Raw genomic sequence first — 22318 nt, forward strand, 5'->3', positions numbered from 1 at the left:
GAACGATTTTGTGCGTTATGTGAAATATCAAAAAGAGAAATCTTCATTGCCTTAATGTTACAGAGCTGTTGGGACTAAGAGTACGAGTTTGTCCTGATGGATTTGAAGCCAAAGGAAGTTATAACTCAGAAGACAAGTTTTTCTTTTATTATTTTCAGTGGTCGAAGTTCTAATTCTCCACTTTGGATTTTGTTCTTAAAACGTAACTTAAACTTACTTACTGAGCGAGTTATAGCTTAGTTATGCTATAGATATCATATTGAAATTAAATGGTACCAATCAATGCAACATTAAGAATTTATATGAAATTATAATAAGTAGACTTTCAAATAAAACAAAAATTATGAAAATCCGTTGGTTAGTTAAAAAAAGAGAGAGACAGAATTTCTGCTTATCTACTGTACGAACTTAAGATTTTCATTTGTAATGCATTAAAAATATATAAATGGCAGGGCAACATGTTTGAAATGAGAAATTACATTACTAGTGATTGTGTATAGAAACAGTCGGAAAAAGTTCTAAATTTGTACTATAAAAAGAAAACGTGTTTACATTTCAGCCAATGTTATTTTTTCTGACATTTGTACATTAAAACTTGGCAGATCAAAAGCCACTCTGTTTATTTTGCGTTATGTTATACATATTTTTAACTTGTGTAATGACAAAGTGTTCCCAATAGACTTTCGATAGCGCAACTTTCTTCTGTGTTTGAACTTTCAATGAAAAGAATTCTAGTTTCTAGAGAACACGTCATATTTTATTTCGTTAAAAAAATCCTGCTTACATTTTCATCTAATTAAATGCATTTAAAATGAGAAAAAACAACTTTTTTATCATCCTTGACGAAAATATCAAAATAAATCTAAACAGTTTCATTTCATATTTGATGAGTTTTTGTTTAATGAACAGAAATAGTTGGAACGTTGAAATTATTTACCTCTTATACAATAAAATGCAATTTTTTAAGTTGACGAAAACTTTTTATCAGTAATACAATTTTGATTCAACTAATTACTAGAGTAAAAATTGAATTATTTTTAACTCTAAAAGTTAAAATAAATAACAACTGAAATTATAAAAATAGAATTTTACACTTCTTTGCCAAGAAAGAGGAAGCATTATTATGACACTCGTACAAATCGGATACGTGATCTGATGTGTTTTTTTTTGAATTTACATTTGTGATTGACGTAAGAACATTTAAAAAATTAGCTTAATTGTGTTATCGCTCTTTTTTTTTCATTTTTATTTTGACCTTATACAATCAAAATTATGTTAAGTAGATATATCTGGATTAATCAAATCTCAATGTGATGATAATTTGAAGTGTGACTGCAAGATTTATGTTAAATTTACTCAAGTTGAAAATTTGAATAAAAAAATGAAAAACAATTTGATTTTTAGCAAGACTTTTATTTTCCTCAAAATTCAAAAAACTATACGGACAACAATCACAAATTCTAAAACCGACTTATTTTCGAACCGATTTTATTCGTTTTCTGAATTTTATTCAAGTTTTGTAATAAGCAATTTTTGATCTTTATGATTATGATGGTGCTAAACATTTTCTTCATATGGTTTCACTTCTATCAATTCAAAACACACTTTACAAAGTAAGGATAAAAATATAATTTGTTAAAATTATTTTACTTTATACGTTCAATATTTAGCTCCAAATGATATAGCGTACAAGTTGAAGATATATTTCTTACTGAATAAGTCTATAAGAATATTCTATAAACAGTGTCAATATATTTATCATTTACCTACGTTTGTTTACTTTTGAAGTTATTATTTTATTATCCCCTAATTTGCATAACACTTATCAGTGGAATATGCCTTTGAATATTCATTGAAAAATTAACATTATTATGCCAATATTTCGCACATTTCAGGAATTTTCCAATTTTTTGTAGGTAAGTCAAATATTCAAAACATTCCATTAATGAATCGCGTCGTAGTGAAAAGTATTAGAACCTGCCTTTATACTTCCAATTATTATCTGTGAACAATTATTGTAGGTACATATTAACTTTTTAAGATATGTTTTAAATAATATTTCAAAAATATTTGACTCCGTTTTTATTTAAATAAAATATTATTCTTTATAATGTACATACATTTCTACCGCAAAATGTGTCAAAGCCAAAATACTTGTAAGAAAAAAAAAAAACAAATATGTTTACAGTTTTCATAATATTTGTCCCTTTAATTAATTAAGTCAATTTCATATTATATGGTCGAATTATATTATTGAAATGCATTTAGTACTTTCACGGAAAATAAAGTTTTTTTTTAGTACGCAAAACAAATTATGTTAATTAAAGTGTACACTTCTCCATAATTATTCAATTTTATTGTTTACTTTAAAACAAAATTGAACAAAATATTTAGGTAGGTAAAAGTAGTCTAGACTTTAAATATTTGGTCATCTCCGTTAGATTTACGAGGTGCGGTCCAAAAAGTTTGAAGAATGCAGGGAAAGAAGAGGTAGTTTAAGTTTTTATGTTTTTGTTTTTCCCCAAACCAGGTGTTTGGTTTGCTTAATCCAAAAAACTAAGAAAAAGAAAAATTTTCTCCATGGCTTCTTTATGACTTGCATTTTTAAACATTTTCTAATATAGTTTTAATTCAAAGATATTATTATCACTAACACATTTGAGGAAATGTGTTTCTTCTTACATATTACAAGATACAAATTCCTACCTTTTTTTGAGTCTCTATTAAAAAGACTGAATTCAAGAATACCTTGAACAATATTATGACACAAGTTTGTAAATTACAAACAAAAACGAAGAGTCAACATAAAAATTAAGAACGACCTTATTTAATAATTATATTCAGTAGGTACCTAATAAAAGTATTTTAAATTTTTTCATCTAATGCAAGGATTTTTAAATTTACAACATACCTCGAATTTTAAATTTAATGTTAAATTAAAATTGTATTCCGAAATGACCAAGGTAATTACTATTGTCGTGTTCTAAATTTTGGAAAAAAATTGTGTTTATTTATTGAATAAATAAACAAAAAATTAAATTGTATGGGTCACTGGGGTGTATGAGTAACATTATTTTACTAACAAATTTACTGCCTTAGATCTCTCCCTATTTTAAAATCTTTTAAAGAGTTTTTAGTAAAATATATGTACATATATATATTATAAATATTGTGCAATTTATAGTATAAAAAGCAAAGTGTGATAGGGTTGCGAACCCAAAATATTTTGCACAGCTGTGATACTTATTGAAAATTTAATTTTAAAATTTGCGTACAAAAGCATACGTGCCATATTTTTACTGATTTGCCACTTTAATCCAGGGATATAAAACGACACTGTAGATCGGTTTAAAAAAAAATATGTTCCATAAAGAGGCGTGATTTTGTTTCAGATTTAGATATTTTTCGCAGCATACACTTTCTAATATGTATATAAAAATCTCATGTCGCAGTGTTTGTTATCCAACTCCTTCGAAACGGCTAGACTGATTTTTATGAAATTTTGTACACGGGTAGGTCTGAGAATCGGCCAACATCTATTTTTCATACCTCTAAATTGTTAGGGTGATCCAGCCAAGTTTTTTTTTATATTCTTGGAACGATTTTTTCGAAATTTTTTGTGAAGTCTGAGAATCGGCCATTCGACCAACATGAATTTTAATATCATTAAATGGTTACAAAGTTAAGAAAGAAAAATCTGATGTCGATCTCTCAAGATTGGTCCTGATAAAGAGGTGGTTTTAGTGGTTAAGAGTCCCACACTACTTGGTGTCGAATACTGCCAAGTGTCTTTTGAAGATTTCCTCCCGTAAAAAAAAAAAATTAAATCGTTAGGGTGGTCCAATCAAACAAATTTATATATTTTATTGAAATGATTTTTATGAAATTTTGTAGGTATATCGGGTAAGTCTAAAATCGGCCAACATCTATTTTTATACCACTAAATATTTAGGGTGGTCCAACCAAAATTTTTTTTTTTATATATTTTTGGAACGATTTTTATGAAATTTTGTGGGTATACATCGGGTTGGTCTAAGAATCGGTCAAAATCTATTTCCATACCATAAATGGTTAGCGTGGTCCACTTCAAATTTTTTTTGAACGATTTTTTCAAGTTTTGGCTTTATGTTGTTTTCAAGGGGTTCAAAAAAGTTAGCTTTCCAAATCATATGAATAGCCTAAATTCGTCATATTTCATATTCTAAATATAGAAACTTTAAGCCTACACACATCAATCTTGATAATGCGATCAATAGAACTAAAAAAAACACATTCTTTTATTTATAAAGACCTGGGGTTGAACTACGGCAAACGTTCGTTAACGTTTTGACTATTGCTCTCTCTCTATTTAATCAGAAGAAAATGATAGAGACATAAGGCGTCAATACGTTAACGAACGTATGTCGTAGTTCGACATATATACTATATTTGATGTTGTGACCCGACTTTTTTTTTTTGGAAAAGTTTGACACACTCCAAAATTGGAAGTAAATAGCCAAAGAGACATAACGAAATCCACCGGGTCAGCTAGTTTTTAATAAAATGTTTGAAGGTTTTTATTTTTATTAATTTTATTCATTTCTTTTAAAAAGGGTAATAACTTTTTCTGTGTGACGATTATGTGATGTTATTGAACTTGCAGCTGCAGTCTAAGACTTATGACAAAAAAAAAATAACTAAAACAATGCTGTTTTAATTTTTTTATTTAGAAACAAAAATCGGCATATTTTATCTGAGGTTATCGAGTTCTTTTTTTTTGTTTCAACTTTAAAAAACTTTGTGGATCTGTTACTTTGTTATTTTATTTTTAATAATATTTCTACCCTACCCAAGGCATCGCACTGACTACCCGAAGGATGTGTACTAGGGCGATCGTTATTTAGGTTTTTTTTTCGAGAATCAAGTTCCTTAGTGGAAAAACTGTTTTAAAAAAAAATTTAAAAAAATCCCCTAATTTTTTTCAGATTTTTATTTTGACGGCCATTTTCTTAGATTTAGCCTTAAATCAAAAATGTTTGATGAGGTAATTGTCTACATTAAACACCGTTTTCAAAAGGTATAAGCCATTTTTCTAGGTTTTAGTCAAGTCAAGTCATGCATGTTTTTTTTTTTTAGATTTGATTTTATTTTTCATTGCTTTAATAAAATCAAAAAAAAACATTCATGCCCTGACACTCTCCAAAATGCTTTTTCTCAATTTTGTTTCATGTTTCTACATCTAGTTATATGGAATACGATTAAACTGAATTCAACTAGATAAACCATGTTCCGATACAAAATGAACTGTCGCCATGCTGTCTGCTACCTTTTTCCTATGCCATTATCTATGAGTTGCAGAGTGGCTTTCATGTGTACACTTTGTACATACGTTTAACAGATTTTTAAAGCTTAAGATGGATATGACTTGAGAAACATTTCCTCTGTATTTTCAGATGTTTCCTCATCAGCATCATCACTTTATTTCTTCTCATATTTACTCTAAAAAATCAAAACACTTTTTTAGTCATCGCCGAATTAAATAAACAAATTTGTATTTACTCAATTAATTTAACCAATTGTTTGATTATCAAAATAACATGGTAAACACATTAAAAATGCATCACATCACATACAGAATCATCGAACTTACGCATCAACTTCCTACATCACATTTATAATATATTTATCCATACAATCAATTAGAGCATTTCGACTGATCTGACTGAATTTCACTCTACTTGCTTAAACACCAAAGACGTAAAGAGATACGTTTTCGTTTAGATACAAGAGAAAAAAAAAGGAAAAACAACATGTGAGTTAAAAGCGTTAATCGATTTTTGTAAATCAATAGAACTTCGACTATAAAAGGAAAAGATTCTCAAAGAAATGGTATCACAATTGGAATACTTCCAAACAGAACAGTTCAAAAAATCTAGATAATATATAAAGATTTAATTTTTAAATTAATTGGATTATTTGAAAATCGATAAACATGAAAATAACGGTAAGAACACAATTTGATTGAGAATTTTCAAGGTTACTCAAAACTTTTGTCACATTTTTCTTTCTACAGTTCGTTATACTTTTTGCTTTGATGTGCATGATTGCGGATTTGGCTGCCTTTCCACAAAGTTATACCATTGACCGATTTGATAGGGCTTACCGTGACTTTGATGACCCACATCATATCGATGATTATAGAAATAGCCGTCTAAGAAGAACCTACTACACCGATGATGATTTACACCGTAGCGGTGGAGGTTACTACCCATCGTACCAACACTACAACAGTGCCCCAGCACCTGTGCCAGTTCGCAGAGAAGATACCAATATCGATAGAGCATTGAAATTCACACCTCTAGTTCGGTATAAGTCAACACGTACCAAGCGCAAGAAGTTGTTCGTTCCAAATCTTTGGGGTTAAGTAGTATCTTCAATTTCCACAACAAAAAATTAAAAGTTCGATGAGAGCATAGACTGAGATGTACGCGATCACTAAAAAAATGAATTGTTGAAAGTGCTTTGGAATTCGGAACCTGTGTACCTATACCTACCATTTTTTTTTTTAAATAATTTTTTAATATCCTAAATGTTTTACAAAAATTTATTATTTATATTCTAATAAAAAGCTAAAAATCAAATTAAGACTGCATTTATGATTTACAACACTTTAACAGTACCTACATTAAAGCTTATATAACTTCTCGCTTGAAAACAAATCTTCGAATTTCCTATTTAGTGTGTTCAAGATTTTAAGGTTACAGAATACTTGAATAGTTTTGAAACTATTTACTAAGAGTGAAAAACAGCTAACTTCACATTTACACTCCTAAAAAATGCTTTCTAAGCTGACGATATGGATTTCTTATGAAGTTCTGTCTAAGAGAAGTTATAAGCACAAAATTTGGAAATATAATTGTTACAAAAGAGTGCAAGCCGTTACCTGTCTCAAAACTCAAAGTCATAAATTACGTTAAGATATAAGCATCTTCGAATAAAAATAAAATAGAAAAAAACTCAGACCTAACAACATGTTTGAACTTTGAACATGTAACGACTTTTTTATAAAAAAAAAATTGACTTTATTTATAAATTGTGTTATTTTGCAATAGTAAATAACTTTTTGATTAATATTATTTTGTTTTAAAGAAGGTATTTTGTCGTTTGGTGAAAGTTATATTGCTTTTTTCTTATAACTACACATTCAAAAATGCATTAGAAAATGAGCAATTTTGATGTTTTTCAAGAAAAGGTTATTCAATAATAGGGCTCAAAATCAAAAATCCGCTTAGACCATGTTTTAATTTTATTCATTACCTGCAAATCGACATAAATATAAAATGTGTTTTCCACTTCAATTTCTCACAAACTATGTAAGAAAAAAATAGTTTTGGTCTATTTTGCAAAAACTGTTACTGAAGTAGGTATTAAAATAAGGAACGAAAAAAATTAAAAAATAAAAATGTGACTAGATCATGTTCTAGATTAAATATCAATCTTTTATTAGCAAATTAGTTTTTTCCAGTTGGTGTTGTGTATACCTCACTAACTATGCAGAAATTTTCCCAATTTCTCGTTTTTCTCAAAATTTTTACTTTATAAAGCAAGTATAGGTTTCGTATCATCACACAAGTTTTGAGGTTTGAATCAAAACCAAAATTACGATGGAGAAGTCCGAAAAAGTGGTTTTCTGACTGTGAGTCAATGCGACCATTAATAAACAATTCCACAGCTTAAACGGATGGATTTTCTTCAAATTTTGTACAGACGATTTTTATAGAATTCGGAATGTTGGTTTTTCTGGCGGGTCTAGCAATAGCATTAATATACAATGTAGTGAATATTGAAATTAACTGACGAATCAAGAAATATGAAAACAAAAATTACGTTAATTTAAGAACTGGGGTCGAACTACGGCATACTTTCGTTAACGTTTTGACTATTGCTCTCTCTTTTTAATCAAAAGAAAATGATAGAGACATAAGGCGTCTATACGTTAACGTACGTATGCCGTAGTTCGACCCCCTGTGTGGCAACCCTAAAAAGAAAAAAATCATTATAACTTAGGTACATACTTTACCTGGATTTTTTTTTTAATTGTATTTTCATGTCACTTTTGGAACCCATTTTTTTTTGTTGCTATATTTGCTTCATAAATATGGCAATGTAATACATACCGCCTTAAGTATCGCAAAAAGGTCATAGGTTAAAAAAAAACAACTTTCAAAGCTTCACAGCTTAACCAAAATAATTAATTAAGATTAAGTCAATAAATTAGATTTCAAAACGTTCTTATGGCCTTGACAAAAAATATGTTAACGAATGGCACGTTTCTCAAGTCATGTAAACTATATTAAACAATTAAAGTCACGTTACAATTTGAAATAAGTGTGCGAAGAATAAAAATCTTGTCCATTTTTTTTTTTTTTCAAACACAAATCTAACATCTTTAATAAATAGTCATTTATTGACGTCATATTGACACCAAAAAATTATCATCTCTTGCACGCTTTAATTTTGATGAAAAGTAAACAGAAAGAAAATCAGAAACGCGTGTGGATATACCGCAAATGTGAAGTCAAAATTAACCAATAACCAACGTTTTTAAATATCAGGAGTGTAGATGCAAAAACTATGTTTAAATTTTTACTCAAATGGAAAAACACTACTCCTTCCTAAAAGTATTCTTTTCAACATATTTTAGAATAGTTTGAGAAGCACAAACATTTATTTATTGCATTTTAATATTCCTAAAAGTATGTAGGTACTTCTTGGGCTTAAAATTCAAATTGAAAATTAATTCAAAAATGTTTAAAAGGCTTTTAAAATGACTAGTTTTTTTTTTTGAAATTTGTCTTGACTCTTCCTCACTCATAGCTGCATCCTTTTTAGAAGAAAAGTCAGGACACCTGCCTAACGGTTTTTAAGAACTATATAGCTTTGTGTATTGCAAACTTGAAACCTAAAATTCAATACAAAATTACAGAATCAAATATTATGAACGAAAGCTTCCGATCTGCTGTCGTTGTCCAGTACCTTGTAGTTTAGAACCGGAAGCTCAGTCCTACTAGTATATCAAGACTATAGGTCACTTACAAAACATTTTCTTTCCTTTCGAAATCATAATATTTTGCTCTTCTAGTGTTGTTGTTTTTTAAGTATCAATTTTTTTTTTTATTTACATCAATTTTAAATTTAAATCTGGAATGTTTGTATGCAAACTACGATCAAGTCTATCATGCAACCTGGTGCGTTTGTTTTTTCATTTTCATTTTTGTTTTTATTTTTTTAAAAGTTTTGTTTGTTTTCTATAAAACAAACCAAATCATTTCTGCTTCTTATATCGATTTAATTATATAATTTTGGTTTATGAATTAAGATATGTAAAAAGCTTCTTTATTTTTGTCTAACATTTTTTTTTTCTAACACACCTTAGTATTTTTTTCAGTTTTTTTTTTTTGTTTTCTTTCTTTTTTTTTATTAGTTACATACATTTATTTTTGGGTTTTTATATTTTTTTGTTTTTTTGTGCAATTTGTTAACTTAATCATTGATATGACCCTTAAATAACATTCGGCATAATTCACCGCCACCAGCTTCTTCACACAAGAGTAACTGTCGAGAACGTTCTTCACTTTTCTTCACATTCCCCATAATCCGTCTAGTTCTAGTCTCAATCCACGCCTCATTATTTTCACCACCACTCGACGAAGATCCAACCGCAATTTCCCTCAAATTAGTTGATGAACTTTCTGAATTTTTCACTCCCGGTGTAGCTCCAACTTCACTCAACTCCAATTGTGATTGAAAATTATCATTGTAAGGAGATGTTGGTGAATTGCTACCACTGTTGGTGAACATTGCTGGGACGAGCAGCTTCTTACCTGGCGACAAGGGTTCCGAATAGTGAATTGTTGGATTTGTCGGATATGAAGATAGCTTTTTAAAATTTCTCTGATATGACCAATTTGATGGAATATCATCTTCGGATGACATTGTTGAAAGTGGTTGTGAAGATGAAACGAATTTATCACCAACTCTGATAAATACACGATGTTTCTTTTTCCTTCGTAAATTATTCATTTTAGATGATTTACGGTAAAGTTTTTCCTTTTTATTTGGTCGGGTATTCAATTGTTTTATGAAGACTTCATTGACTTCAGTATCGTCGAAAAAGTCTCCACTGCCACTTCCGGCAGTTTCAATCTCTGAATCATAAACATCATCATCTTTTCTCAGTTTCATCAACTTATTCTTATCCCAACGACGTTTGTTGTTGATTCTTGGTTTCAATTCACTTTCATTGGCAAGACTACTATCTGAAGACTCGGAAATAATTCTGGTCTTGTAGATGATTGAAGGTGAAGCTTCTTCAATTTGGACACTACTAAGTTTCTCCACCGATGATGGGATTTTAGTATCGACAATCTTATGATCGACCAAAATTGTATCAAAATAATCAATATTACCCAATTCACCTCGACTCTTACTACTATAAGTTGGTCTATCAAAATCATCAATATAAATTGTATCGGAAGAAGCATCTTTTAGTCCTTTCGAATTGATAGTCTTTTTTGTAGAAACAACAACATCTTTTTGTTTCTTACGATCACTTTCAAAATCTTGTGCAGCTTTTAATATTGAATTTGTGCTATTTTCAATACGAATTTGTTCATTTTCAACATAATTCGAATAAATACTCAATAATTCTTGATCAGATTTGTAGTCATTATTTTTGTCAACGAGTAAATTTTGTCGATATTGTTGACTTGGTTTATCATCGACATAAACTGATTTTAATGGTGTATCAAATAATGGTGTACTGTTTTCATTGAAGAAATATATTAAGAATATTGATCCAACTGCACCAAGTGTAATGACCATGCAAAAGAGTATTAGCGCTAGAGTGCGTCGAGGAAATTTTGGGTAGAGCATGTTTGCGGATGTTGATGCTGATTTGTTGTGTTAATCCGAAGTTGAAGTTTTTATCATAAATTTTTTTTGCTTAAATTGCAATTGGTGTTTTAATTTTTTGGACTGAAAAGATATTCGAAATAAGAAAAAAGGTTAGATTAAGGCTTATAGAAAAATGTCAAAATTTTTAAAGAATTCAGAATAACGTTAAACTGAATTTTTTTCTGCTTAACTACTAGCCGGTATAAAAGGAGACTTAAGGTCTGTTCAATGAACCTGATCCGCACAACAAAGAACAGAAAAGATCCAAAAAGTACAGGTTTGTGTGTTCCATGAAAGAAAACTTTGCCCCACACTGTTCTACAATCTGTCATTTAGTGTTTCAAAAAGTTGTCAAGCACTTTGGTTCAAGTTTTTCTGCTACTAATTTTGAGGAAGAGCAAATGAGTGAGAAGTGTCAAATTAATTATAACAAAATTTGAATTTTTTTAGAATCTTATAAATATGAAGAAAAAAATTTTAAATGTGGATGAATATGCTAATTAATTTTAATTTATTTGCCATTACAAACAACTTTTTTTATTAAAATTTCAAAATTGATAGGTAAAAGTCAAACCTATAAAACTTTAAGTTTTACTTATCTGATCTTTTTTGTTCTGACAGGTCTGACGTATTTGTGCTGTTCTGATCTGTTTTTCTTCATTAAACAGACTTTTAAATAAGAAAAAAAAAAACAAAAACAGGAAAACTTTTGCAAAAAGCTTATACGAAGTTGTTTAATGATTTTTTCGAAGTGATTGGTTATCTTCACTACATCAACGCATCGTCGACATTGACAGTGTCAAAATCTGTGACAACGACAATGTCATCTCGCAGGTCGTTCTATTCCCTCCACGTTTAGTCAAATCAAAATTAAAAAAAGATCTATTTTTTTTTTCAAAATTAGGTATATTTATTTAAGACCTAATAAGTTTTTTAAAATCTAATGATTTATTTGTTTTTAATCAAAAACAGAATACGGGATGCAAAAATATCTTGTCGTTTTCGATAAATTAAGAATAAAAACAAAACTACTTTTTCAAAAAACCGTTTTATTTTGTTTACGTGATTGGACGTGATGGTAAATTATTTTATGGTAGATTAACTTTTCTTCTTATATTTTTAAATATTCAAAGTTGACTATTTCATAAATCATAGCTAACTTTAAAATGTAAATATGGTTCACTGTGGTGTATGTGTATCATTTTGTTTTTACATTTCCTCTAGGAGGGAATCTACGGGAACAACGGAACCCAATAGTTTTGTAAATTCATCGCGAATTATTCAAATATTTTAATTTTCCTATACATATGTACGTTTTTTGTTTGTATTTTTTACTTGCTCTATAGACTATAGGGCAAGTATTGGTTTCGTGTCGAAAAAAAATTTGAGGTTTTAATCAAAACCAACATTACGATGATGGAGAATTCCAAAAAAGTGGGTCTCGCAATTCCGTCCGTATGTCTTTGCGGTTGTGCGTCCATCTGTAAACATTTCCACAGCCTAAACGGGTGGACGGATCTTCTTCAAATTTGGTACAGATGATTTTTATAGAATTCTGAAAGTTGGTTTTTTTTTTGTTTTTTTATATCTCGCTTAGAAAGTGTACCTCCCATACAAATTTTTCAATTCAAACCAAATAACTCGAAAACGGCTCTAACGATTTTGATTAAACTTTGCAGACGTAATATTTAAAGCAATTTCAACAAAACTGCATTTTTAGTTTTTCTCAAAAAAGTCAGAAAAGTGTACCTCCCATACAAATTTTTCAAATTATACCAAATAACTCGAAAACGGCCCCAACGATTTTGATTAAACTTTGCAAACGTAATATTCAATTGCAATTAGACTGCATTTTTATTTTTTTTTTTTTTCAAAAAAAGTCAAATAAAAACATTTTTTTTTCATTTAACAAAATTTTTCTCTAAATGTCGGCTCTTCCTCAACATCAACAAAATTTCTTTAATTTTATATAGAGGCAGCTCTTAAAATCTACAAGCAAACTAACATAAAAGTGTTTAAACTGCAAGAGCAAGTACGTGCGACCCCAGTCGTGCATTTTATTTTAATTCGTTTTAAAAATACGTTCTTTTAGAAAAAAAGAATTCAGAGTTAAAACAAAAATAAAAATTGAATGGTGATGTACTGATGTACCTTATACGACAACAAAAATACCCAAAAATTGTGTTTGTGCAATTTTGTGCTGTTTGGTTCGAAGTCGATTTTTATTGCAGATCAGTGTTATTATTGGAATGATTTGAGCATTGGAGGTGCATAATATTTTTGGAATTCAGTTTTTTTTACACTGTGAAAGCTCGCAGGTCAACTTAAATTGCAATCTTTTTCGAGATTCCCTATTATATTTTTTAGAGCTTGAAATAAAGTTAAGTAATTAAGTAAACTTTTTGATGATAAACAAAATACGCTACCTTTAGTAATCTGGAGATTATAATCAATCAATCTCTTTGGTGAACGATTCAAAAAGAACGAATCAATTGCGATTAACACAGTTCTAGAAGATACCAAATCTTTCCTTTTTCTTACTCGCAAATATTAAAACCAAAAAACAGCCTTATGAGTGGAACTTACAAAAAATTGGCAAGCCTTTCAAGTATCTCTTACAGAAAAAAAGGACCGCCTGTGAGTCCTTTTAATTTCGGTACATTAAAAACATACCGAAGGTAGCAGTTGCATTAATATTCTATTTATTTGAAAACGAGTAGTCAACCTTCGTTAGTGAAGGACTAATTTCTTCTTTAAAATAAAAATGGATCATTGGCGGCAAAGAATTAGGTAATAGATAGTAGGGGAAGGTGGCCTGAAATGGCCCCCCTAAGATAAATGTCCTATATCTCGAAAAACAGTAACATTCAAACTTAAATGCTATAAACTTTTCAAAGTTTAATATATTCCCCTCACATATTTTTCTTTTGCGAGTTAAAAAAATTGCAAAAATTATTTAATTTTTTAAATTTTCAAGACGTCTACAAATTTCACTGATCAAATTTACCCGGGTAAAATGGCACACTGTCCAAATATACGTGATTTTAAATGCAAAATTGAGTCAAAGGGCTCCTTTTCCATTTTCTTGGAACAAGTGGTGCTTGATCCCCCCAGATCTTTCTACGAGTCATTCAAAACCCAGTTCATGTTGGTTGCTCGTCTCGTTACTGTAGTTTTTGCAACTTTGAATGATTTTGATGCTTTTTTCCAGGTTTTTGACATAATCAAGGGCTTTCCGCTCATCTCTGTACATCGTTTATATTTAGCAACTATTTTCACTTTAAAAAAATTAAAAAGTGCAAGAAAGTATAAAATAGCACGTGAAAGTAAATATGCCATTTTACCCGAGCACTAAGTGTGCCATTTTGCCCATTTTGAGTTTTTTCAATTTAATTTTTACACCAAAAAAATTAAAATCGTTTTAAACCACTTATTTCAGTAAATTAATAAGAAATACTTCAAGCTTACATACATTAACTTCTTTTTCCAAAATACAATGTTTTTCATACTTTTTTTTTGCAAAAAAAATTTCACAAAACTTTAACGAGTGTACTTTTTGAGGTGGATAGAGACAGTTTGACCTGTCAAATTTCAAATAATGGCTTGAAGTTTCTGAAATTTCGTAAATGTTGGTTTTGCTAGATAAACTAAAGAATCGCGTTCACAAAACTTTCTTATTATTTTCGATTCTACGATTTCTAGCAAGGGAGCCATTTTACCTTGGGGTGCCATTTTAGGCCACTTTCCCCTACCTATACGTATTAAGTTTAAAATAAATATAACAATTTTATTAAAACTAAACACTGCACGTAAAAATCAAAATTACCAGAAAATCACTTATGTAAAAATTTATTTGCAACCAGAACCAATAATAACAACAACAACCACTGTGATCTACGACTATTATACTCGTAGCCTTGTTATTAAATTAAATCAATATTTTGATATTTGTGGTGCACCAGAATACAATACATCTCTAAAACCTACCCACCATTCCTATATACCCAACATCAATGGTACTCGTACATTGAGTTAATAATCTAAATACCTAACCAAACTTAATCTCATAGGTACTCATTGTTAGATATAGAAAAAAGAAATATAAAATAAAATAACAAAGTTCATTGACTTTCTATTTAGTTTGAAAAAAAAGAAAAATAAATAAAAAAAGGAAAATAGAATAAAAAAAAACTATTTGTAAGTTCAGTGATGCAACAAACTATGCATACATAAATACTTGGTTGAATTACCTACACATCTATGCAATTTTAATTGATAAGGCGCCATAAGTAAATGAGATTAACTAAAGTTTTTGTCCTTTAAAAATGTTGATACAAAATCAAAACCGCATTGACATTAATCTGTATTTCTTATTTTTTTTAGTCAAATTAACTTCTTTCATAAAATCAATATTTATAAACAGAATTTAAAGGATAGATAAACTAAGAATTGCATTTTTTTGTAATTTATTAAATTTTGTCTACCTACCTAAATATTTAGATTAAAGTTTCGAATGAGTAAAAAAGGATAATAATTCTTATATACATACATTAAAATATATACAGGGTGTCCCAAAAGTAATGGATCAAACGAAGTATGCTGATAGGCCAACTTTAGGGCTCTCAGAATTTGGTAACTTGTTCATCCCAAATCCTTACGGTTTTTGATTTAATGCAGTTTTTGTGAAATTTCTATAAATCCCGACTTTGCAACAGTATTTTGCTTCCTCCGCTCATAATTGATTTTTGTTTTTTACAATTCTTTCACTAAAACATTGCCTAATAAAAAGAAATAATTAATTAATCTAAATATTTTTTATTTCATTCGCCATTTTGCTGCAAATTAATTAACAGTTCCATGTTTTATGAAAACTCAATTTCTCACTTTTATTTCAGAGCAAAACCCTGAAAAAAATTTGTATGGTGTGGCACTGGTTTATTATTTTTAAAACTTGCCGTGTTATTGCAGATTTCAAAAATGTATAAAAGTTTCCAAAGTTGAAGTTAGAACTAAAGATATTACAATTTAAAAGCAACAAAACAGGTTCTGTCAGAGAAAAATAACAAAGTAAAATAAACAAATTTTCTCGACTGTTGTTTGTTTATTTCTTTTTGAATAAAAGCCTCGATTTTTGTTTGTTATTTTGCTCTGAAAACCTCCGTTTTTTTGCATTCAAATTGTAATATCTTTCGTTCTAATTTCATCTTTGGAAACTTTTATACATTTTTGAAATCTGCAATAACACGGCAAGTTTTCAAAATAATAAACCAGGGTAACACCATACAAATTTTTTTCAGGGTTTTGCTCTGAAATAAAAGTGAGAAATTGAGTTTTCATAAAACATGGAACTGTTAATTAATTTGCAGCAAAATGGCGAATGAAATAAAAAATATTTAGATTAATTAATTATTTCTTTTTATTAGGCAATGTTTTAGTGAAAGAATTGTAAAAAACAAAAATCAATTATGAGCGGAGGAAACAAAATACTGTTGCAAAGTCGGGATTTATAGAAATTTCACAAAAACTGCGTTAAATCAAAAACCGTAAGGATTTGGGATGAACAAGTTACCAAATTCTGAGAGCCCTAAAGTTGGCCTATCAGCATACTTCGTTTGATCCATTACTTTTGGGACACCCTGTATACGAAATGGATAGGTATATATAGGACTATTTTTATGTGAATTGATTAAAATGGTTATATTCGATTTATTATCATAGCAAAACATAATTAAAATTATTTCTTAAAAAAAAAAATATTTTGGAAGAAATGTATCATAGTTTCTAAATACTTATTCAATTATGTATCTTAAATATACAACAAAAATATATATATATTTCCCCATAAATCATTGCACAGAACACTGCATATCCACTATATTATTATACCTACCAATAAAAAAAAATTCTTACCTTTACTTAAATTCACTGGCTACACATTTTTTCTCCCTGGTTTGAGATTGTTTTAATTTGAATTATATTTATTTATCAATTCAGGATATCTTTGAAATTGTTTTTAAATAAAATTGTAACTTTATTTTTATCATTTTTCTTTAAGTATTAAAATTTTTATTTAATATGTTTTTCCTTATTTATTTTTGAAATTTTTTTTTAAGAGCAGAGTCGCGTATCCTGGAATTTTCTTCGAATTAAATTTTCAGCTTAAATCACAAATAAAAAAAAAAACAAACGCAATGACTATGCATTCACAGACGAAATGATTTAATGCGATAGAAAGAGAGACACAGATTTTCAATTATTGATTTATTCGAAGAAAAAATAATAAACGCAAAAAAATATCCTTTTTTCACTTGAATGATTTAGTTTTGTTTTAAGTATTTTATCGAAAACTGATGATAATTGTATTTTTTAACGTTTTACATTTGTTTTGAAAATAAGTATTTTTTATTGTTCGGAAATAGTTTTTTTAATACATCGTAATCACAACCCAGTTTTTGTGTTAAAAGGTGAGATGATATGTATTTTGTTTACACCATTTGGGGCTGTATACTTTAATGCGCAGGACATAATTTTTTTTGTATCCAGAAATTTGTGTGTTTGTTTGTTAAGGAGCACAAAATTTGTTCTATGGCTAAATTTAATTCTCTATAAAATACAAACATGCGCAGTATTGAAATAAAAATTTCAAAATTATATATTATTGCGCTTTTTTGTGTAGTAAAAACACAACTGTATCATGTAAACTGTTTTATAATACACTGGGGCTTGAACAATTTTATGACATACAATTTTAATAGTAAAATTCAAAGTTTGAATTTATTTTTTTTTTTCATACTTTTTAAAAATTTTGTAATTTTAATTAAGCTTTTTTGAATACTTTATTTTTGTTTACTTTATATTTGTATAATTTATTTTTAAATACGAGAAATAAAAGAATTTTTTTTTTTTTTTTTTAAGTATACTAAAACGCGGGATTATACGACAGATATGCGGGTTCTATTAGTAACTCAGTAAGTAGGTACTAAGCTCAGTAAACATTTTACACTGTAAACAACAAAACCAATTACTTTCCTTTATGGTACATCCTTGTTGAAGGGTTTCTGGATTTCTTCCAATTGATTTAACCGATTTCAACTTTTATTATCGTTTAAGTATCCGTAGGTAATGTTTAAATTTTTGTTTTACCTATACAAAAAATTACAATTTTTTATTTTAAATTTATTTACGTCCCATTAAAAGAAGAAATAATTACTTAAGCAAGTGAAAGCATAGCCCAAATGGAAGAATTTGTTCGGCTCACAAAACTTCTCGAAACAATGCCACAAGAGTTCTGCATAGTGCTAGTTATAACAACGGTGTATACAGGGGGGGGGAGGTCATGGGGTTTAAGCAAGCTTAGGTCACTTAAAATAACCTTTGAAAATCAATTTAAGAAAATCTATTAAATATAACTGAATATGTTTTATATTTTAAATCGCTGATAAATACCTGAAAGCTGACGAAATTAGAGGCGAATATTGTAAAATCCTTAGTAAGTGATCTAAAGCATTTATTTAATTAGTTAACTTGTTTTTTTGTGTAGGCTATAGGTCGTTTTTGATATTTAATTATTTTTCGTCGACGTTTCAAGTGTGAATACACTCTTCTTCAGGACTATAATAATAAAATAATTCTAAAAAAATTATAATATATTTATAATAGATACTTATCTTAAACTTTTCTTTTCTTAAATTCTTTGTTATGGTTCTCAGTAAGTTTTTTAGATTTCTTAAATCGCTCAAATATTTTAAAATTCAATAAAAATGTCTTGAAAAAAATGTTTCAACGATATTTGATTTTGAAAATGAAAAATTTGAACAAGGTTTAAAAAAGAAACTTTCTTCAACTTCAAAGAAATATCATTTAAAATTACTTAACATATCAATTTCGTTGAAACAATCGCAAATTAAATCCCAGCAGAGATCACTGATAGTTTTAGAAAGTAAAATTAAAGATAGGTTATTAATAAATGAATATACTGATTTCTTTAGTAGTCAGGAACAAACAAAAAATAAAATTAATAACAGTACAAAATTGTCACAAAAAAGAAAACTTGAATTGCTCAAGTGTAAACTTAGACAAGAAATGCGAGTACATTTCCACGAAAATTGGTTTGTGAACAAAACTCAAATAGATTTTCCTGTGGATATAAAATGGCTTCTGTCATTAGGACCTAAATTTGCATTGCCAGTTTCTAAAGAAAATTTCCCATTATTTAAAATTATTGCAGATGGGGAAGAAATAATTAAAAGTAAGGAACAAAGTGAACAAGAACCTGCACGGTCATGTTTTACACAAACACTTCAAAATTATCTTCGATGTGTATCTATTTCCCCTTTTGATAAATATTTGAATAAAATATTTACTGATACGAAAAAATTTTTGAGAAGACATCCAGAAATTTATATTGTTCCGGCTGACAAGGGTAATGTAACTGTGGCTATCTTAAAAACAGATTATTTTAATAAAATGAATACAATGATGGCTGATGGGAATACTTATTCTATTTTAAGGAATGACCCAACAAACAAAATTCAAAGTCATAATAACAAAATTGTTAAAGACTTATTAGCCCAGGGAAATTAGTAATTTAAATCGCATTTTTCGCGGGACAAAATTTTTTTCATGAAATGTGTTCGGGTGGTTGTCCTTATCATAAAAGTCAATTTGTTGGGATAATTGGAGGTTGGGAACAGCCGCCATCTTGGAAAAGAGATTGGTATCGTTTTTATTGAATAGCTCCATTGTTATTCATTTTAACAAAAAATGACAAAGGTAAGACTTATTAACAATAAAATTATCTAAGAAATGATATACAAAACAATTCCATGAGTTGATTAAATAAAATTTTATAGTTGGTCAAAGTGCGGGTTTGTATCGCAAGGTTGGGACAAAATGACATTTTTTCATATATCTGACGAACTTTTGATTTGTTTGGATAATTCTTCATGAATGAATTGTAGTACTTATAATTACCTATAAAATGAGCCCACAATCGTTATTGTCACCATCGTATTGTAGAAGTAATCTAACTCCGAAACTCTCCATGTACTAGTCAAAAGTAAGAAAAAAAGCTGTTTTTTTGCTAGTAGGCCGAGAAAATTTTGGGAGTACAGGTACAACCAAAATATAAGTACGCAGTTTTGCAGCCATACGCGTGTTAATGTCGATTTCAAAGGTCTGACAACTCTAATTTTGTGCTTTATACGGTTTTTGAGGGGTTAAATAACGTAAGTTTTCCAGTTAATGTGAATGGGCTAAATTTATACTATTTGAAATTATAAATATACAAGCTGATGCTCTATTATTTTTCCTAAATCTGAACACCCCAATCTTGAGGATGTGACCAATAGAACTATATATAAGCCGTTTATACGATTATGTTTTACAAGCTTTTTTTGTTTAGATTTTTGTTTGTTTATTTGAATTGAAAAGCCTGATATGGTTAGTTAAAAAAGCTTATATCGTGAGTTCTATTAACCCCATAGCCGAGATTGAGGTGTCCAGATTTAGGAAAAATAATAGAGCATCAGCTTGTATATTTATAATTTCAAATAGTATAAATTTAGCCCATTCACATTAACTGGAAAACTTACGTTATTTAACCCCTCAAAAACCGTATAAAGCACAAAATTAGAGTTGTCAGACCTTTGAAATCGACATTAACACGCGTATGGCTGTAAAACTGCGTACTTATATTTTGGTTGTACCTGTACTCCCAAAATTTTCTCGGCCTACTAGCAAAAAAACAGCTTTTTTTCTTACTTTTGACTAGTACATGGAGAGTTTCGGAGTTAGATTACTTCTACAATACGATGGTGACAATAACGATTGTGGGCTCATTTTATAGGTAATTATAAGTACTACAATTCATTCATGAAGAATTATCCAAACAAATCAAAAGTTCGTCAGATATATGAAAAAATGTCATTTTGTCCCAACCTTGCGATACAAACCCGCACTTTGACCAACTATAAAATTTTATTTAATCAACTCATGGAATTGTTTTGTATATCATTTCTTAGATAATTTTATTGTTAATAAGTCTTACCTTTGTCATTTTTTGTTAAAATGAATAACAATGGAGCTATTCAATAAAAACGATACCAATCTCTTTTCCAAGATGGCGGCTGTTCCCAACCTCCAATTATCCCAACAAATTGACTTTTGTGATAAGGACAACCACCCGAACACATTTCATGAAAAAAATTTTGTCCCGCGAAAAATGCGATTTCATGCCCATATTTTGACTAATTTCCCTGAGCTATATTTATACAAAAATTTATAAATGAATCAGAGAAAAAATGTATGACGACTTATGTTGCCAATTGTCCAAAAATTTATGGTCTGCCTAAAATACATAAACCAAATGTACCTCTAAGGCCAATCTGTTCTTCTTTAAAAGTTCCATGTTATGAGTTATCCAAATATATGGTTAAAATTTTAAAAAATGTAACTATTAACTCTAAATACAATGTTAAAAACGCTTCATCGTTTATATCAACAGTTTCACCAGTTATTTTAGAACAAGATAATATTCTTGTTTCATTTGATGTTGTATCATTGTTCACTAACATTCCTATTCCATTAGCACTAGATTTGGTTGAGAAAAGTTGGGATATTATTAAAGACCATACCAGAATTCCAAAATTAAAATTCTTAGAAATATTACGATTTTGTGTAATAGATAATAATTATTTAGAATTTGATAAAATATTTTATCAACAAAAACAAGGAGTTCCGATGGGCAGTCCTGCATCTCCAATTTTGGCAGATATTGTAATGGAAGCTCTATTGGATAACGTCTTTGATAATATTCCTTATAAACCTAAAATTATTACAAAATATGTGGATGACATTTTTGTTATACTTAAATCTAGTCATGTCAATTCAATTCTAGATGCATTGAATGGTTTTCATCCAAAAATTCAGTTTACAGTTGAATATGAGAATAATGGAAAACTTCCATACCTTGACGTGCTCGTTATAAGGAAAAATAACCATTTGATATTTGATTGGTATAAGAAAGCAACATCATCAGGTCAACTTATTAATTATAATTCCCAACAGCCAAAACAGATTATTGTTAATACAGCCAAAAATTTTATTAGCAGAGTTTTAGATATTAGTGACATTGCCTTTCGTCGGAATAACATTAGTAGAATCATGGATACTCTGCTTTCAAATTCTTTTCCCATAAGTATAATAAAAACATTATTAAACCAATATTTTAACCCATTGGTTCAACCAAATTTAGTGAATAATAGAACGCAGTTCTCTTACAGAAGTTGTTTGTACATTCCTAATCTTTCGAATCGAATTTTAGATGCTCCTATTAGAAACAAAGATAGTGTTCGTTTAGCTTTTAAGTCAGTAAATGTTTTAA

At 28.8% G+C, this 22318-nt stretch overlaps 2 protein-coding genes across 2 annotated transcripts; one reads left to right on the forward strand and one right to left on the reverse strand.

The window, feature by feature from the left end:
* The first annotated feature begins 5723 nt into the window (after positions 1-5723).
* LOC129906869 (uncharacterized) lies at positions 5724-6580 on the forward strand. The gene is made up of 2 exons (XM_055982824.1): positions 5724-5983; positions 6053-6580. The coding sequence occupies exons 1-2, from the start codon at positions 5972-5974 to the stop codon at positions 6401-6403; spliced, it is 363 nt and encodes a 120-aa protein (XP_055838799.1). The 5' UTR covers positions 5724-5971; the 3' UTR covers positions 6404-6580.
* Positions 6581-8860: 2280 nt separating this feature from the next.
* LOC129906166 (uncharacterized) lies at positions 8861-17171 on the reverse strand. The gene is made up of 2 exons (XM_055981829.1): positions 16846-17171; positions 8861-11016 (listed from the first exon to the last, which is right to left on the reverse strand). The coding sequence occupies exon 2, from the start codon at positions 10912-10914 to the stop codon at positions 9523-9525; it is 1392 nt and encodes a 463-aa protein (XP_055837804.1). The 5' UTR covers positions 10915-11016; positions 16846-17171; the 3' UTR covers positions 8861-9522.
* Between the last annotated feature and the right edge of the window lie 5147 nt (positions 17172-22318).

The sequence above is a fragment of the Episyrphus balteatus genome, chromosome 1 (assembly GCF_945859705.1).
Source record: "Episyrphus balteatus chromosome 1, idEpiBalt1.1, whole genome shotgun sequence".
Taxonomy (NCBI): Eukaryota; Metazoa; Arthropoda; class Insecta; order Diptera; family Syrphidae; genus Episyrphus; species Episyrphus balteatus.

Coding starts and splice junctions, on each gene's coding strand:
- LOC129906166 (XM_055981829.1), bottom strand. CDS start 10,914: ATGCTCTACCCAAAATTTCCTCGACGCACTCTAGCGCTAATACTCTTT.